Raw genomic sequence first — 16,359 nt, 5'->3', positions numbered from 1 at the left:
TCCAGGTGAACCCATCTAGCCAAAAGGCTAGATAGTTCCACATATTACACTGTTGTAGCATCTTCCCGTTTGACACCTAAGGACCATGTTCACTATTACGTGTTTTATAGGCTGGTTCGAGCTTTATCTTGTTTCAATGTCTGGAGTAGTCTCACAGATTTCTTTTGATGTATTTTGATGACTTGCTTGAGTAAGTGTGGTTGATTGTGTTGTCTCATTACTACTAACAATTTTAACAAGCTCACACTAATCTGTTGTGTAATTGTTATGAAGTCCATATTCCAGAGTTCTACTTGGAAGAATAGCTACCCTTCAGTATCCATCTTATTTGAGGTGTACCAGATCTTTCCATTTACAGTTAAATTGCTCATCAAATAGAATTCATAGCAGATTGATGTTCTCTCCTTGGATATGTTTCCTGATCTTGCACAAGTATTTATGCCTTGAGTTTCATTTTGACACAAAGTTATAGCCCAATTTCCTGAAGTCCAAATTTCTAGTGGAGAGTGTATATCTTCCCTGACTGTTTCTAAACCTTTAATTAAAGCATAGATTCTATCTTTTAACTTTTATCCAGTTACTCTGTTAGTCTTCTTCTTGGTTGCTACATATATAGATTTCCTTACTTAACTCTAATCACTATTTTTCCTTATAAAACTGTTCCTATTGGAATGGTGGGATAAATGCTTACTTCTTGTTTTCCCACTGCTCTATTTAGGTTAATTGGCATAGTTCCTTTGCACTGCATCTATTATTTACCACTTTGGACACAGTGTATAGAGTGGCCTACCTTGGGCAAGTAAGGCTCAGTTTGTCCAGTTATTGCAGCAGTAAAGTCCCTCAATCTGCTGTCTGGTATGGCTTGTAATTATCCACAGTAGTTGCTTGTAATATAACTTTTATTTCTCCTCTTTGTGTCTTTCTTCACCCCTCTAAGTCTCCTGGATCCTCACCTACTCTATCAATCTTCCCACGTAGCAGTCTACTGTGAAACTTTCTCATACTAATATTTTTCAGTAGCTCCATAAGTTCTTCTGATTTTCAAAATGGTCTCTAAAAATACAACAAACTAGTGAATATAAAAAAACAGAAGCAGACTCACAGATATAGAGTGGTTACCAGTGGGCAGATGGGAGAGGGAAGGGGCAAGATAGGGGTAGAAGAGTAAGAGGTACAAACCATTAGGTGTAAAATAAGCTACAAGGATATATTGTACAGCACAGGGAATATAGCCAATATTTTATAATATCTATAAATGCAGTATAACCTTTAAAAATTGGGAATCACTATATTGTATACCTGTAACTTATATAATATTGTACAGCAACTATATTTCAATTTAAAAAAATTTTTAAGAGTCTGTGTAAAAACACAAAGTAAAAAAAAAAGAGAGTCTGTGTAGCTTTTCTTGATACAGCAATCTTTTTTTTAACTTTTATTGAAGTATAGTTGCTTTAAAATGTTGTGTTAGTTTCTGGTGTACAGCAAACTGATTCAGTAATACACATATATTCTTTTTCATTACAGGTCATTACAAGATATTGAATATACTTCTTTGTGCTATGCAGTAGGACCTTGTTGATTATCAATTTTATATATAGTAGTTTGTATCTGCTAATCCCAAACTCCTAACTTATCCCTCCCCCACCCTCTTTCCCCTTTGGTAACCATAAATTTGTTTCCTATGTCTGTGAGTCTGTTTCTGTTTTGTAAATAAGTTCATTTGTATCATTTTTTTTAGATTCCACATATAAGTGATATCATATGATATTGGTCCTTCTCTGGCTTACTTCACTTAGTGTGATAATCTCTAGGTCCATCAATTTTGCTGCAAATGGCATTATCTCATTCTTTTTTATGGCTGAGTATTTCATTGTATATATATATATATATATATATATATATATATATATATATATATATATATATATACATACACCACATCTTCTTTATTCATTCATCTGTCGATGGACATTTAGGATGCTTCCATGCCTTGGCTATTAGCTCTTTCTTAAATTTGTTGAATAAACTTATCCTGAAATTCAGTGGCAAAACTGACTTATGTTTCTCCTGCTACTGCTCATCCAAATAAGATCTGGTTATATAGTCTATAATTTTCCCCATTTACCTTTAAAGGTAGCTAATAATCTGTGTATGCAGAGCTCACTTAGTATTAGATGCAGCATCTGTCATGTTGGTTAGCTCTGAAGCCATCTGTATTAAAAGTCTTTTTAATCCCTTTGACTATAATATGCTTTAGGACTCTATGTGAATTGGTATAATCTGGTTTCCCACGAGTGTGGATTGACTTCTACATGTCATTTCTTCACAATTTTCATATACCACTTTGTCTAATGGTATACTTTTATGTCTTTACCTAGTTGTTGCCCATATTGTAAGATGCAAAGGCCATTCTCTAGGAAGAAGGACCGTAGTGTCCACAGGCTTGTATGAAAGGTAGCTATTCTTCCAAATGGAGTAAGAGTACCCTATGGCATGCAATTAGTATGATCAGTGCATTTCCTGAACGTGTATTTGGTCCCTCTCTGTTTTGATATGGGGGTCTTCCAACTATTGCATTTCCCCCCTCTGGTAGCTGTAGAATTACTGTGGGTATAACCAGTCCACATTTTGTTTAAATTCATTATTGCTCCCATTTCTCAGTAGTAAAGATTTCTGTCAAGGTTGAAGCAGTTTCCCTTATAACAAGCCTATCAGCTATTCTTTATAAATGTAGTTATACCCAAGAAGGTGTACTTTATCCACTTCTACTTGTGGACCATCGTCTCTAAGCCTATGCCATAAGTGTTTGACTTTTCCATAGGCGAATAGTCCTTGTTAGGGCTCTGTCTAGCCCTTCTAGTACTAGTACTTCTCTCCTGTTGTTATTTGATGTAACTTGCCATTTCCATTTGAGCAACAATGTTGCAGAGTAGTTGTGATATGGGTCAGCATTTGAGGCAACAGTCCTGCATTGGAACTTCTTGGCCTCAGCTTTTCCAAAGGTTTCTCCCTGGCAAGAGTTATCTGTAAAGCTTTCTGCAGTCTTATTATCTGGTAGATGGCTGCTTTTTAGAATTATTTCCCCCAGTCTGCTATAGCATCCTTTGGCTGACACATTCTGTCCGAAAGGCCTAGTAAGTAGTGTGATCTTTTCAAGTAAAAGTGCCCCAATATTGTCCTGTTAATGTGAATGTATTCACTATACTGTCATCCTGAAGGATATTCCCCTTTTAGTTTCCACTCATTGTAGAACGGTGAAATTGGGTCCCAAGATGTGATAGAGTTCATCAGGTCTTCACTCTATTGTTAGGTAAGGAGTTTCTTTTCTTTGCTAGTGTTTGCTCCTATTATCAGGAATCCTAACAGGAGAACAAGTACAGGTAAAGAAAGAACCCTATTGCTAAAGTCAGAGCTTTTCGTATAAATAAATACAAAGAAGAAAAGAGACCAGCCTCTGCCAGAAGCAAATCAAATAGTGCTTGTTCTAGAATAGATTAGTAATGAAACTGCAGAACTAGGAGAAAAACTGTTATTGCTAACATTCAGAAAAATTAGAATGTATTTGACACAGAGAAATGATCAGTTTTCACAAGCTGGTGGAGGCAAATGAGGTTTTATCTATTTAAGTCATTGTTAATACTAGAGAGTACGTCTTCATATAGTTCATCTATATCTAACATAGGTTGATCTGTATCAAAGGTTAAGTCTTCGTCTTCTCTTTGTGTAAGTATCGATTCTAAGTCTGAGAGATCAGCAAGGTCTGGTAGTGAAGCTTCCTCGGAAAGAGGTGCATCTGTTTCTATCTGTTCTGCTCTGTCATCTTGCTCTTCACAAGGAACTGGTTCTTGTGAAATCAACCGTAGAAGCTCTTCAGCTATTCTAGTTAACTGGGCTACACAATCAGCAAGTCCACCAACTAGTACAGAGATTGACACAGACTCCATGCCTCTGTGCTTTCCTCAGTAGATAAAATATTACTAAAAGCTGTAGTAAATGGGCTCTTGGTGACAATGGATCCTATGAGGCTGGCAATAGTTCTGTGGTTGGTTTGGTTGAGAAATGAGGTTGTTGATATGATGATGATCAAGTACAGAATGAGGCCAGTGGTCCTACAGTACTTTTTGATAAATTTGGTGAACCTCCCACAAAATTTACATGTGGTTCTCTTGTTTGTATTGGTAGTGAACTGCTATTATAATGACCATCAGACAGCTTGCCACAGCCAAGAGAAAACAGAAGAGCAGATCTAATAATAGAAAAGAGAAATATAAAGTTAGTATCCTTGAGCCTTTCTCCATCATACAGTTTCTGGCTATAGGATAACGTTGAAAATGTACCCCTAGCTATTGCTCCTCGTTTTTTGATGGCCTTATGAGGCTCTACTACTCATAGTCCCCTTTACACTTCTCATGGTCTTTACCTCTTCTTATGAGATTTGAGAACAAAGTGAGCACAGGTAGTTTGTCTATCTTTCTTGAACATCTCTATTGAGGAGGATACATACACTCAGAGTCTTTCAATTAATCCTGTTTTATTAGTACCTTTGCCTCATTGCCATTTATATCTGGTGCTGCTAAGTTCTTTCTGTGTTTTTAATAATTCATTCATTAAAGTTTCCGATTGCCCCTGCAGTCTGGGGAATTTATGGTAAATGAAAGTCCCACATTCTTTGTCTTTTCCCAAATTTTATATAACTTCTTTTATAAAATTAGTTCTTTGGTCATTTCCTATCACTGCCAATATTCCATATCTAGCAGCTATTTCTCCTAAATTTGTCTAAAGCCATGGTCATACTATTTTCATCTGTATGCCTGTGTGCTCTACAAGCCCTATTCCTAAGTTTATACCTCTTTAAGGTAATATTCCTTGTTTAAAAATCTAGAGAATGGCCCAATATAATCTACCTATCACATTTGTCTGGTTTACCATCCCCCGTTCCCCTTAAAAATGAGTTTGTTGAGGCTTCAAGTTTTTAGTAATTCAACATAGCTGATATTGCTTACTCGTTTCTTTGATTCATAGGTTTTTTTGTCCACTCTTTCTCCTCTGCTTACCTAGAATATTCATGTCCACACGCCCTGAGCTTTCACATGCCCAATCTGCAACCTTAAATTGAACTGACAAGGGACCTGAGTTGAGACTTGGAGTTCCCAAGACTGCAGAGTCTGTATTAGTTTTGGCGGGGGTCAGATTGTCTCCCCTCTTATTCTAAATAGATTATTCTGTCTTTCCATTCTGATGAGCTGGTACATGTCCTACATGAATTGCTAAATTCCTTTTATTGATTTCTTTTCATATCTCCCTTCACCAGATTGTTTTTTCCTGCAGTAGGACAGTCTGTAATTTTCAATTTATTAGAACATATATCTCCAGTCCACAGCTGATTAGTGCAGCTATGTTCTTTTGGCCAGTTGTTTTCTTGGGCATATACACACATTAAATTTCTAGCTACCAGTCCTGCAAATTGAGCTGGTTTCCTCTCTCCAGCCTCAGTCAAGTTTTTCCCAGTGGAGAGTATTAGGAAGCAACCATCCACCTCCCTCTTTTAGGATACTGCCAAATCTACCTTTGCCCTGTTTCCAGCAGTTCTGACCAGAGTGGGGCCCAGAAAGCCACAGGCTCTACCACAGCGACTTGTACTTCTTAGGCCTTTATTGGAGTAGAGCAAATCATCCGCCAGATGGTCTGTGATTTTCACATGGAGCTTGCTAGTTTCCACAGGGTATGGTTTGACCCACTCAGTTATATACTATCTTCACCTAGCATAAGTCCTATCAGAACCTCACATTTTTTTTTGCCCAAACTCCTGACAGTAGACATGGGGTTTATCCTGATGATAAGGGTCCTAACCGTAATAACCAGAAAGCATAATTTTGGTTGGAGGCAACTTCCACCTGAAATATGCGAGAATCGGTACTAGATGCTTGGCAGTTTATTAACTCACAGGATCTCTGCTTTTTGATTAGAGAAAAAGCAATCTAGTGGAAGGAAATAATGGTAAAAAATCATGAGAGGAACTTGGCATTAATGTAGAGCATGAATCAGCTCATCAGAAGAAAGACACAGAAGTAAGGTGTGTGTTAAATAGTAGTAGAGAGCACCATCAAACTTTTCAAAGGAAGCAATAAACTACTACAGTGCCAGTAGCCCAAGGGCACAAGAGGGTAATAGGAACATACTCACACAAAACCTATTTAACTTTTGGCTTCCCTTTCACCCAGTTTCTTTTCTCAGCTTCTCTACCTCCCTCTAGGACTCTGTTATTAATCTTCTTTGTCAATACACCTCCATTTATTCACCTATGTGTTTCATTCTATTTCATTCTCTCTGTATCTCCATCTTCCACTACCCCTTCCCATCATCTTTTCTTCCATCTCTCCCTAAGCTGGCCAAAATTTAGAAACAAATTATAGTCCATTAATCAAATAGATGTATTTACAGAGTTTTACATGACACAATCTAAATGTAAAAAGCAGAGAGGAAGAACTCTTCATATGTTGCTATCTTATAAAGACAAATGTAGTTATCTATTATTTATGCAACCCTTGGTTTATTTTTTCTATCTCTTGGTCACCTTTGATGGGAAAAAAAACATTCCTGACCTAGCCTTAACCCTGTTGACCACTGTGTTAGCTAATCCACAATTCCTATCTTCAAAGCATCTTGGAACCTAGGAGCTGGGGATGGGGAGAGGGCAGGGAGGGTGTTGAGAAATTAGCAAGTACTGCAGTGCTAGGAAATAGTAAGTGTATAGCATCAGCTTATTCCAGTTATGATAATTTCCAAAGCAACCAAACCCTGAACCTAAGGTGTTTGCCTAAAGGTGTATTTTGGATAGTTTGCACCTAGCCCCAACTCACCTTAAGGACCCTTTTATTAGCTGTTCCTTCTGCCTAGAATCCCTCTCCCCCAGAAAAAAAAATGGCTTCTTGTCATTCTGGTCTCAGCTTAAATATCATCTCCTCAGATTTCAGACCCTCCAATCTGAAAAAGCCTCTTAATCATCCCTTTCTCGTTTTGCATACAGCGCATTTTTACATTATAGCACCTATAATCACCTCATATTTTCTTGTTTATTCATTTGTTTTTCTGTCTGTCACCCCACCCCACATATATATAGACTAAAATGAAGTTCCATGAGATTAGGAAGCTTGTCTGTTTTGTTTTCTGCTGTATACCCAAGGCATAGAAGAAAGGCTGCCGCAGAGTAGGTAACCGGTAAGTACTGTTAAAGAAAGAAAGGAAGGGAAGAAGGGAGGGAGGAACAACTTTTAACTCTTTCATTCAGTAAATATTATCAAGTGTCAAATATTCATGGATAGCAGGGGGTACAAAGATAAAACAATTCATCAAAACACATGGTTAATAAAATGAGCAGGCAATGCACAGAGAAAATATTCACAAAAAATATCTCTGACAAAGAACTTGTAACCAGAATATATAAAGAGCTACTACAACTCAATAATAAAAAGACAAACAAACCAATTAAAAATGGGCAAAAGAGTTGAACAAACATTTCACAAAGGAAGAAAAATAAGTAGCTAATAAGCACATGAAAACATATTCAATATCATTAGTCATCAGGGAAATGCAAATTAACATCACAATGAGATACCACAATACACTCATTAGACTGGTTAAAATTAGACTGACAACATCAAAGGTTGACAAAGATGTAGAGGAACCAGAATTCTCACACATGCTTATGGGAGTATAAAATGATACAACCTCTTTGAAAACGTCTGGCAGTTTCTTATAAAACCAGGCAAGCACCTATCCAGTCCTGGCAATTCTACTCCGAGGCATTTACCCAAGAGAAATGAAAGTTCACAGAAAGGTTTTTATAAGAATGGTTATAGCAGCTTCATGCGTAATAGCCAAAAAAAGTGGAAAGAGCCCAGATGTCAATCAAAAGGAGAATGGATAAACAAACTGTGATATATTCATACAATATGATACTAATCAGCAATAAAAAGAAAGCCACTACTGATAGGGATAACAACATGGATGGATATCAAAAACATTGTACTTAATGAAAGAAGCCAGACACAAAAGAATATATATTGTATGATTCTATTCATATGCAATTCTAGAAAATGCAAAATGATCTACGGTGGAAAAATCAAAATAGCAATTGCATCTAGGGGAGTGGAAACTGACTAGAAGAGGCTAAGAGAACTTTCTGAGGTGATGGGTTATACAAGATTACGCATTTTTCAAAACTCACTGAATGGTACTCTTAATATTTGTGCATCCTGCTGTATGTAAATTTTACTCACCCCCAAAAGGTGACCAAGCATGATCCCCAGCCTCAAAAACTATGTATCAGATGAGATGACATGGCCATAAGTATTCTAATAAATGTTCACATTTGTTGAAGACCTATTACACTTCGGGTACTTTTTTTTAATATTAGTACATTTAATCCACTTGATAACACTGTGATATTACAGATGAAAACATTGAGGAACAGAGAAATTAAATAAATTGCCCACCGCCACATGGTAAGTGAAGACACAGAATTGGAAGTCAGCCCGGGTATGATTCCTAAAGTCCTGTGCCAGAGGGCACAAATTCAGGTGCCTATAGGAGGAAAATTTGCCTTATTCAGGCCAGAGCTGACATCGCATTCTAAGCAGGAATAAAACTCAAAATGTTAATCTCATTTCCCATCCCTGGAAACTGGCTGAATTCCAAGTTGACTGTGAGTCCCAAAGCAGAGGGATGGAGAGAGCCAGCTCAGTCCCCTCAGCAATCTCCATCATCTGTGACAGGAATGTTGTGTCCATTTTACCTGCCCTTCCCCTGACCTACTGAATTGGCCCACTCATAAACTACTCACCTGTGATAGAGCCAAGATGGATGAGAGGGTCAAGGTTATGCCCATCAAACGTTTACTGGACTTTCGCTTTCAAATGGGATGCGAGCGCTCCCGTCACAACTAGAAAACAACAACAAAATGATAAACTACAAAATTAATAGGTTTTAAAGATATCTGCGATCTGTGGAAACAAGGACAAGATGAACTAAAATTTCAGAGAGTGAAGAGTCTTTCGTAAGAATGTTGATAATCACAGACTTTTTTTCTTCACTGAGACATTTGCTAATTCTGGGCACAAGTTGAAGATGAGGTTTGGCACCAAGGCAGAGGGAGTCTACTGAGGAAAATGAGAAATCTGCATAAAGTTTGAGGCTAGCATAATGGACTGGAAATTTGAGAAGCCTGAAATGCAGGGCTAATTTTCCTCACCTGAAGTTAGCTGAGTTCTAGCCTAGCACATGCGTGGAAAAGTCTGAGTGAAGTCTCCCAAGCCTTGCGGTACTTTGGAAACAAATTCTCACTACAGGGAGGGAGACTGCCATAAATACACTACTGGTCTCTCCCTCAAACGATTTTGAAGTTGAGAGGACATAGGGAGGCTAATGAGTTAATAAGCTCAAAACCATCCCCAAAGGGCATTTTAGGCAAAGTGATTCTAAAATGTATAAGGATATATAAAGGGCTTAGTATAGCCAAAACATCTTAAGGAAGAACAAAATTGGAGAACATATACTACCAGATATCAAGGCTAGCTATGCAGCTACAGTTAGACGACAGCATGGTACTGACGCAAGAACAAACAAATAAATCAGTGGAACCATGACCCTTACCTCACACTGGATATAATAATAATAATAATAATGATAATAATTTGAAATGGACCATAGACCTAAACATGAAAGGTAAAACAGTAAATCTTCTAAATCAAACCATTGGCAAATATCTTTGTGACCTTCAGTAGTTAAAGATTTCTTATTCAACACAAAAGCATTAACTATGAAAAAAGATTGATAAATTGGATTTCATTAAAATTAAGAACTTCAATTTATCAAAAGGCACCTTAAGAGGGTGAAAAGGCCAACTACAGATTGGGAGAAAATATTCACAATACATATATTTAACAAAGGACTTGTATCTAATATATACATATATTTTAAACTCCTTCAAATCAATAAGAAAAAGATAAACAGTCCAATTTTTAAAAATAGAACAAAGAATCGAATAGCACTTCACAGATGAGAACTTTCAAGTGGCCTACAAACATATGAATAGATTTTCATCATTGCTCATGAGGAAAATGCAAATTAAAATGACAATGAGACACACAAAACCCCACCAAAATAGCTAAAATTGAAAAAACAAAAAAAACCTGACAATACCAAGCACTGAGAAGAACATGGAGCAACTGGAACTCTCATACATTATTGGTGAAAGTGTTAACTGGTACAACTTCCTTGGAACTGTTGGGCAGTATCTACTAAAACTAAACATACCTCTATTGAATGGCCTTGTCATTCTACTCCTAAGTATATAAAATAAAAGATTACAAATGTCCACAAAAATACATGTACGAGAATGTTGAAAGAAACCAGATGCCTAAAAGTACATACCATATAATTCCATTTATATGAAATTTAAGATCAGGCAAATGTATCTGTAGAACAAAGGTGAATGTAGTAGTTACCTCTTGTGGGGGACGGGTGATTATTGACTGGGAAGAAATGTGAGGAAGCATTCTGGGATGCTGGAAATATTCTGTCAATATAATTACGTATGTTTTTTTTTAAAGCATTCAGCTGTACCCTTAAAATTGATGTATTTCACCTTATGTATGCTATATCTCAAAAAATTTTTCTTTTTTTAATTTTGAGTTTCCTTCCTATAAAACCAGTAAGGACAGCAAGACAGTGATGAGAGTCTTGTCAGTGTTCAGCAAGCTGGTCATCACAGAATGGAAATGGAATGAGGTCTGAAGGTACAGAGAAGGGTCCTTGGCCTACTTCATGGCAGAGCTAAGTAAAGCAAGAGACCCTTGTAGCTGGATGGAGTTGTAAATTGACAGAAGATGAGATAAGCCACATCTTATAAGTAGCTCAGAAAGACGGCTGGGGCAGAGGCCATGCTGTCCATCTGATAACTAGAATCTTTAACCCTGTAGACTTTTATTAATCTCACTCTTATAACATTTTTGTCAGCACAACTAATCAAAAGCCACCATTTTTCTTTTAGCAGATAGTCCTACCCTGCTACTTTGTGATGCTCATAGCTGGCAAACTGGCAATAAGTGTCTAACAGTAGGGTGGAAAAGGAGCAAAGGAATCCAAATCCTCTGGGTCTATGTTTATAGTCGATAAGTTTCTCTGCATCAGGCAAGGTAAATTAGTTCATATCCAATGGGAAGAGAGGCAGTTATGTGGGAGAGATTAAAATGTGCCTTTGGTGACTATAGGTGTCAGCTTCCTATTTACAAACAGTAAATTTTTTAACAATGCTCCCATTTCTAATGCTGCAATACCATTTGGATACATGCATTCAACATAGATTTTTTTAAAAAACACCCCCAACAATATTGTAAAGTAATTATACTACAATAAAGATATTAAATAAATAAATTAAATTAAAACACCCCCCAGACACTACTTCTCATTGCCCTCCCCACCCCTGAGGAAACATCAAGAGGTCCTTGTTCCCAAAGGGCAGATTTTATAATTTTGACATAGCAGGAGCTATCTGAGGGGCTACAATGAACAAAGCAACAGGATCCGCCCTTTAAACTCTTTTTTTTTTAAAGAAAAATAAAAGCTACAAACCTTTGCGTTAAAAAATAAAATTAAAAAAAACTGTGTGCAATAAGGCATTTGCCTGTTATAGGATCTGACATTTAAAATCCCCATGAACCATATTTAATTTATCAAGAAAGAAAGGAAAGAATTGTGTGGCTGAAGAGCTAAACATGGCCCCTTCTTGAAAATATATGAAAAATTCAAAACAGAAGCTGAAAAAATGGAGGGTAGGAAATGTCCTTATGGTCAATTTAGACCAGATTCTACTGAATTACTTTCTTCCTCCTCCAAAGTTGCTCACTGCTGCAGAGAGAATCACAGATTCTTCCTTACCCTTCAGAAAAACAACTTCGTCACTGGAGAAAAACAGCCACTTTTGAAAATATATCTCTTGGTTATTTTCCTAGACAGACAAATAGTTTCCTAAGTCTTCAAACATGAGGACAGCAACCCCATCTTGACTTGGTGGGACTCTGCACAGGCTTGTTCCTGAATCTCGGCTGTTATGAGAAACCCACAGGCTCCCAGAGAGCCTGAAAAGAGCTGTAATGCTTCTAGAAAGATTCTTGGCTTTTAAATATTACCAGTGCAGAAGGTGAGGTCTAATATAAGGGAAATAAAAACAAAACTTAGAGGTAAAAGGAAAAGGGATTTTATTCCCGAGTCTTCCCTCAGCTTTCTGAGAGGGAAAAAGGAACAATTTTTGTTTGTTTGTATATTTTCTTTGGGAGACACGGTAAAATGATGCTAGTGGTTGTAATAGTAGGATCTGTGTCAAACAGACCTATGTTTGAATTATAATTTTTTCACTTACTAACTAGAAGTTTGCTAAACTACTCTGCCTCAGTTTCCTCATCTGTAAAATGAAGGTAATAAAAGTTGTGAGAATTGCGTGAGTTAACACATGCAACGAGTTTAGAATGGTGCCTGGTATATAATAAGTTCTTAATAAATGCTAGCTAATATAATTGTTCTGGAGAAAATTCTGGGATCCAGGAAACAGTGTGTGGTGCATCCTGGGTACTGACTAGTGATCCCTGGAAGGTGGAGGGGGCAGCCAGGGTGAGACAACTGCAGGCATTACAGAAACTGGAAGGAAGTACCAGAGATATGTCATCTCATAGTTAGAACCAACATGACTATACACTTGGATAAAGATGTGAGGGAGCGAGACTGTCTTGTGGCTCTAATTCACACATAACCCTTTCGGAAGACATAAGACCAGTCACGTAGGGACTCCTTGAGGATTAGTGGATCTTCCTGGCCTACTTCACTCTCCCCTTTGAAGCCCTTGCTCACTCTGGCTCTGAGCTCTGGCAGGTGAAAAGTGACTACACTTCAGGCTGCCCATTGGTTATTCCTCCCACACGTTGCAAGCTGCGTGGAAAAGGCCCTCCACTTGGTATTATGGCAATGAATCTTTCAAAGCATTAACTAGCTGTTCCTAGGAAACATCCCCCATTGACCCTTGAACAACACGGGGGTTAATCCACCTATAACTTACAGGTGGCCCTCCACATCCATGGTTCCTCCACATATGCCGATTCAATCAACCACAGCCCATGTAGTTCTACAGTGTTTATAATACTATTGAAAAAATCCGCATATAAGTGGACTGTTCAAGGACCAACCATACCTGGAAAGCAATGGGCAAGATAATGAAGGCCATGACCCTGTGTCTAGAAAGGCCTCACCTGAACCAGCCCAGATTCTCAGCTCTTTCTATGTGAATCATTTGGGTAAGAAAGGAAGCATCATATAAATACCATTGTATACTTTGTATCCCTTACCATCCTAGCCTAGATTTAGTACTGAGCTTCAAGAATACCTCTCAGAAATTTGACAAGAGCAAGACAAAGCACCAGTAATGGCCTCTCGGTTTCTGTGGCAAATGCCAGCTTGCCAGGAGAGACCCAGTTCATTTATTTTACCACCTGGAAAGAAGATCAGAAGTCATACATTTCTTCCTTCTGCCTGATGACGTAAGAAAGGGTTTGAAGTTGGTGAGGGATTTAGCCATCCAGATATCTGAGTAAAGAACATTCCAGGCAGAAGGAATTGCCAGTGCAAAGCGCCTAAAGAGGAAACGTGCCTGGTGAGTTTGGGGAATGACAGAGGTCAGGGTGGCTGGAATGGAGGGAGGGAGAGAGAAGTAGAAGATGAAGTTGCAGATTATATCATGGGGTGCCATGTAGGCCATTATAAGGATCTAGGTTTTACTCTGAAGGAAATGCAGAGACAGTACAGGAGGAGTGACATGATCTGACTCACAGTCTAAAGGGATCACTCTGGCTGTTGTATTGAGAAGAGACTGGAGTGAGGCAAAGAGAATCCTGTTAGGAGGCTGTTGAAATAATCAAAGTGACAGGTGGATGATGGTGGCTCACAATGACAGGTTGTTAGATTTTGGATATATTCTGAAGGCAAAGCCAACAGGGTATCCTGGTGGATTGGATGTGGATTGTGGGAAAAAGAAAAGAGTCAAAGATAAACTCAAGCTCGTTTAGCCTGAGTGGTTAGAAGGACAGAGTTGCTATCTATTTCAGTTGGAGAAGGCTATAGGTGGAGTAGGTTTTGGAGGGAAGAGGACCCAGTTTTAGAAATATTGAGTTTTAGATATCAGAAATCATTGTGAAGGCACTTAGATACACAAGTATGAGATTCTGGAGAAAGATCTGAGCTAGCTAAATAAATTTGGGATTCGTTGGTAGATAGGTGTTATTTACAGCCTGTATGAAATCATCAAGGAAGCGACTATAGACCAAAAAGAAGAGGACTTGGAGAGTGGTCATGTCAGATGCTGCCTATAGGAAAAGCAAGATGAGAACTGGGAATTAACCACTGAATTTAGTAGTGTGGAAGTCACTGGCGACTTTGACAAGGGTAGTTAGGTGGAGTGGCCATTATATTTAATTAAACATATGTTTTAGAGCAGAAATATTTAACCTGGTAATATCAGTCACAGAGATGAGAGAGAGATTTTGTGCTTGTTGAGCAAAACTGCCTTGAGGGCTTCCCTGGTGGCGCAGTGGTTGAGAGTCCGCCTGCCGATGCAGGGGACACAGGTTCGTGCCCCGGTCTGGGAAGATCCCACATACCGCGGAGCGGCTGGGCCCGTGAGCCATGGCCGTTGAGCCTGCGCGTCCGGAGCCTGTGCTCCGCAACGGGAGAGGCCACAACAGTGAGAAGCCCATGTAACGCAAAAAAAAAAAAAAAAAAAAAAAAAAAACTGCCTTGAGAATCCCCTGCCTCTAGGTAATACTAAAAAGGAAATCCTGTAAGGAATCCTATCAGGACAACTCCATCCAGTCCTTTGCTTGAGCAGCATGCTCTAGCATGCTGGCAAGAGCCCTCCCAATACCAGACCAGCATGTTGCTCAAGCAAAGGACTGGATGGAGTTGTCCTGATAGGATTCCTTACAGGATTTCCTTGATGATTTCATACAGGCTGTAAATAACACCTATCTACCAACGAATCCCAAATTTATTTAGCTAGCTCAGATCTTTCTCCAGAATCTCATACTTGTGTATCTAAGTGCCTTCACAATGATTTCTGATATCTAAAACTCAATATTTCTAAAACTGGGTCCTCTTCCCTCCAAAACCTACTCCACCTATAGCCTTCTCCATCTGAAATAGATAGCAACTCTGTCCTTCTAACCACTCAGGCTAAACGAGCTTGAGTTTATCTTTGACTCTTTTCTTTTTCCCACAATCCACATCCAATCCACCAGGATACCCTGTTGGCTTTGCCTTCAGAATATATCCAAAATCTAACAACCTGTCATTGTGAGCCACCATCATCCACCTATCACTTTGATTATTTCAACAGCCTCCTAACAGGATTCTCTTTGCCTCACTCCAGTCTCTTCTCAATACAACAGCCAGAGTGATCCCTTTAGACTGTGAGTCAGATCATGTCACTCCTCCTGTACTGTCTCTGCATTTCCTTCAGAGTAAAACCTAGATCCTTATAATGGCCTACATGGCACCCCATGATATAATCTGCAACTTCATCTTCTACTTCTCTCTCCCTCCCTCCATTCCAGCCACCCTGACCTCTGTCATTCCCCAAACTCACCAGGCACATTTCCTCTTTAGGCGCTTTGCACTGGCAATTCCTTCTGCCTGGAATGTTCTTTACTCAGATATCTGGATGGCTAAATCCCTCACCAACTTCAAACCCTTTCTTACATCTCACCTTTTCAATGAGAGTTACACTTAGCACAGTTTCAAAAATTGAACCTCCCCCTCCCAACCTGGCACTCCTAGGCTTCCTTATTCTGCTCTACTTTTTCAATTTTCTTGGAACTTATCACCTTATGTACATATTATATGGTTTACTTGTTTATTATGATTATTATTTATTTTATGGCTGCCCTCTCTAGAAGGTAAGCTCCATGAAAGCAGTGATCTCTATTTTGTTCAAGTGTAAGAAGAGTGTCTGGCATGTAGTAGGTACTCAATAAATATTTGTTGAATGAATAACAGGACTAATAACTCCTTACATTTTTTATAGTGTTTTATACTTTAGTGTTTTCACATTGTATCTCATCTGATCTTCACAATTACCACATAACATGGGTAGGGCAACCCAGAGTTTATTATCTCCATTCTACATTTAGGAAAATTAACATCTAGAAAGGCAAAAAGATCTACCTAAAATCACACAGCTGGAATGTAGAACCTGGAACCTAGTTCTGTGCATTCTTCCCAGAGCTGCCAACATTCTACTGCATAGCCCACAGTCCT

At 38.5% G+C, this 16,359-nt stretch overlaps 2 protein-coding genes across 2 annotated transcripts in view; one reads left to right on the top strand and one right to left on the bottom strand.

Moving 5' to 3' along the window:
• The window catches only part of TRPC5 (transient receptor potential cation channel subfamily C member 5), a gene marked incomplete at both ends in the record, with an annotated part of 136,603 nt that overhangs the window by 36,098 nt on the left and 84,146 nt on the right, over window positions 1–16,359 (top strand). The gene's annotated exons all lie outside the window — the stretch shown is intronic.
• TRPC5OS (TRPC5 opposite strand) lies at window positions 3,618–3,947 on the bottom strand (the record flags this gene model as incomplete). Its single annotated transcript, XM_079727956.1, has 1 exon — window positions 3,618–3,947. The coding sequence occupies one exon, from the start codon at window positions 3,945–3,947 to the stop codon at window positions 3,618–3,620; it is 330 nt and encodes a 109-aa protein (XP_079584082.1).

The sequence above is a fragment of the Hyperoodon ampullatus genome (assembly GCF_949752795.1).
Source record: "Hyperoodon ampullatus genome assembly, chromosome: X".
Taxonomy (NCBI): domain Eukaryota; kingdom Metazoa; phylum Chordata; class Mammalia; order Artiodactyla; family Ziphiidae; genus Hyperoodon; species Hyperoodon ampullatus.
The sequence above is the reverse complement of the archived record's forward strand: the minus strand, read 5'-3'. Positions and strand labels throughout refer to the sequence as shown.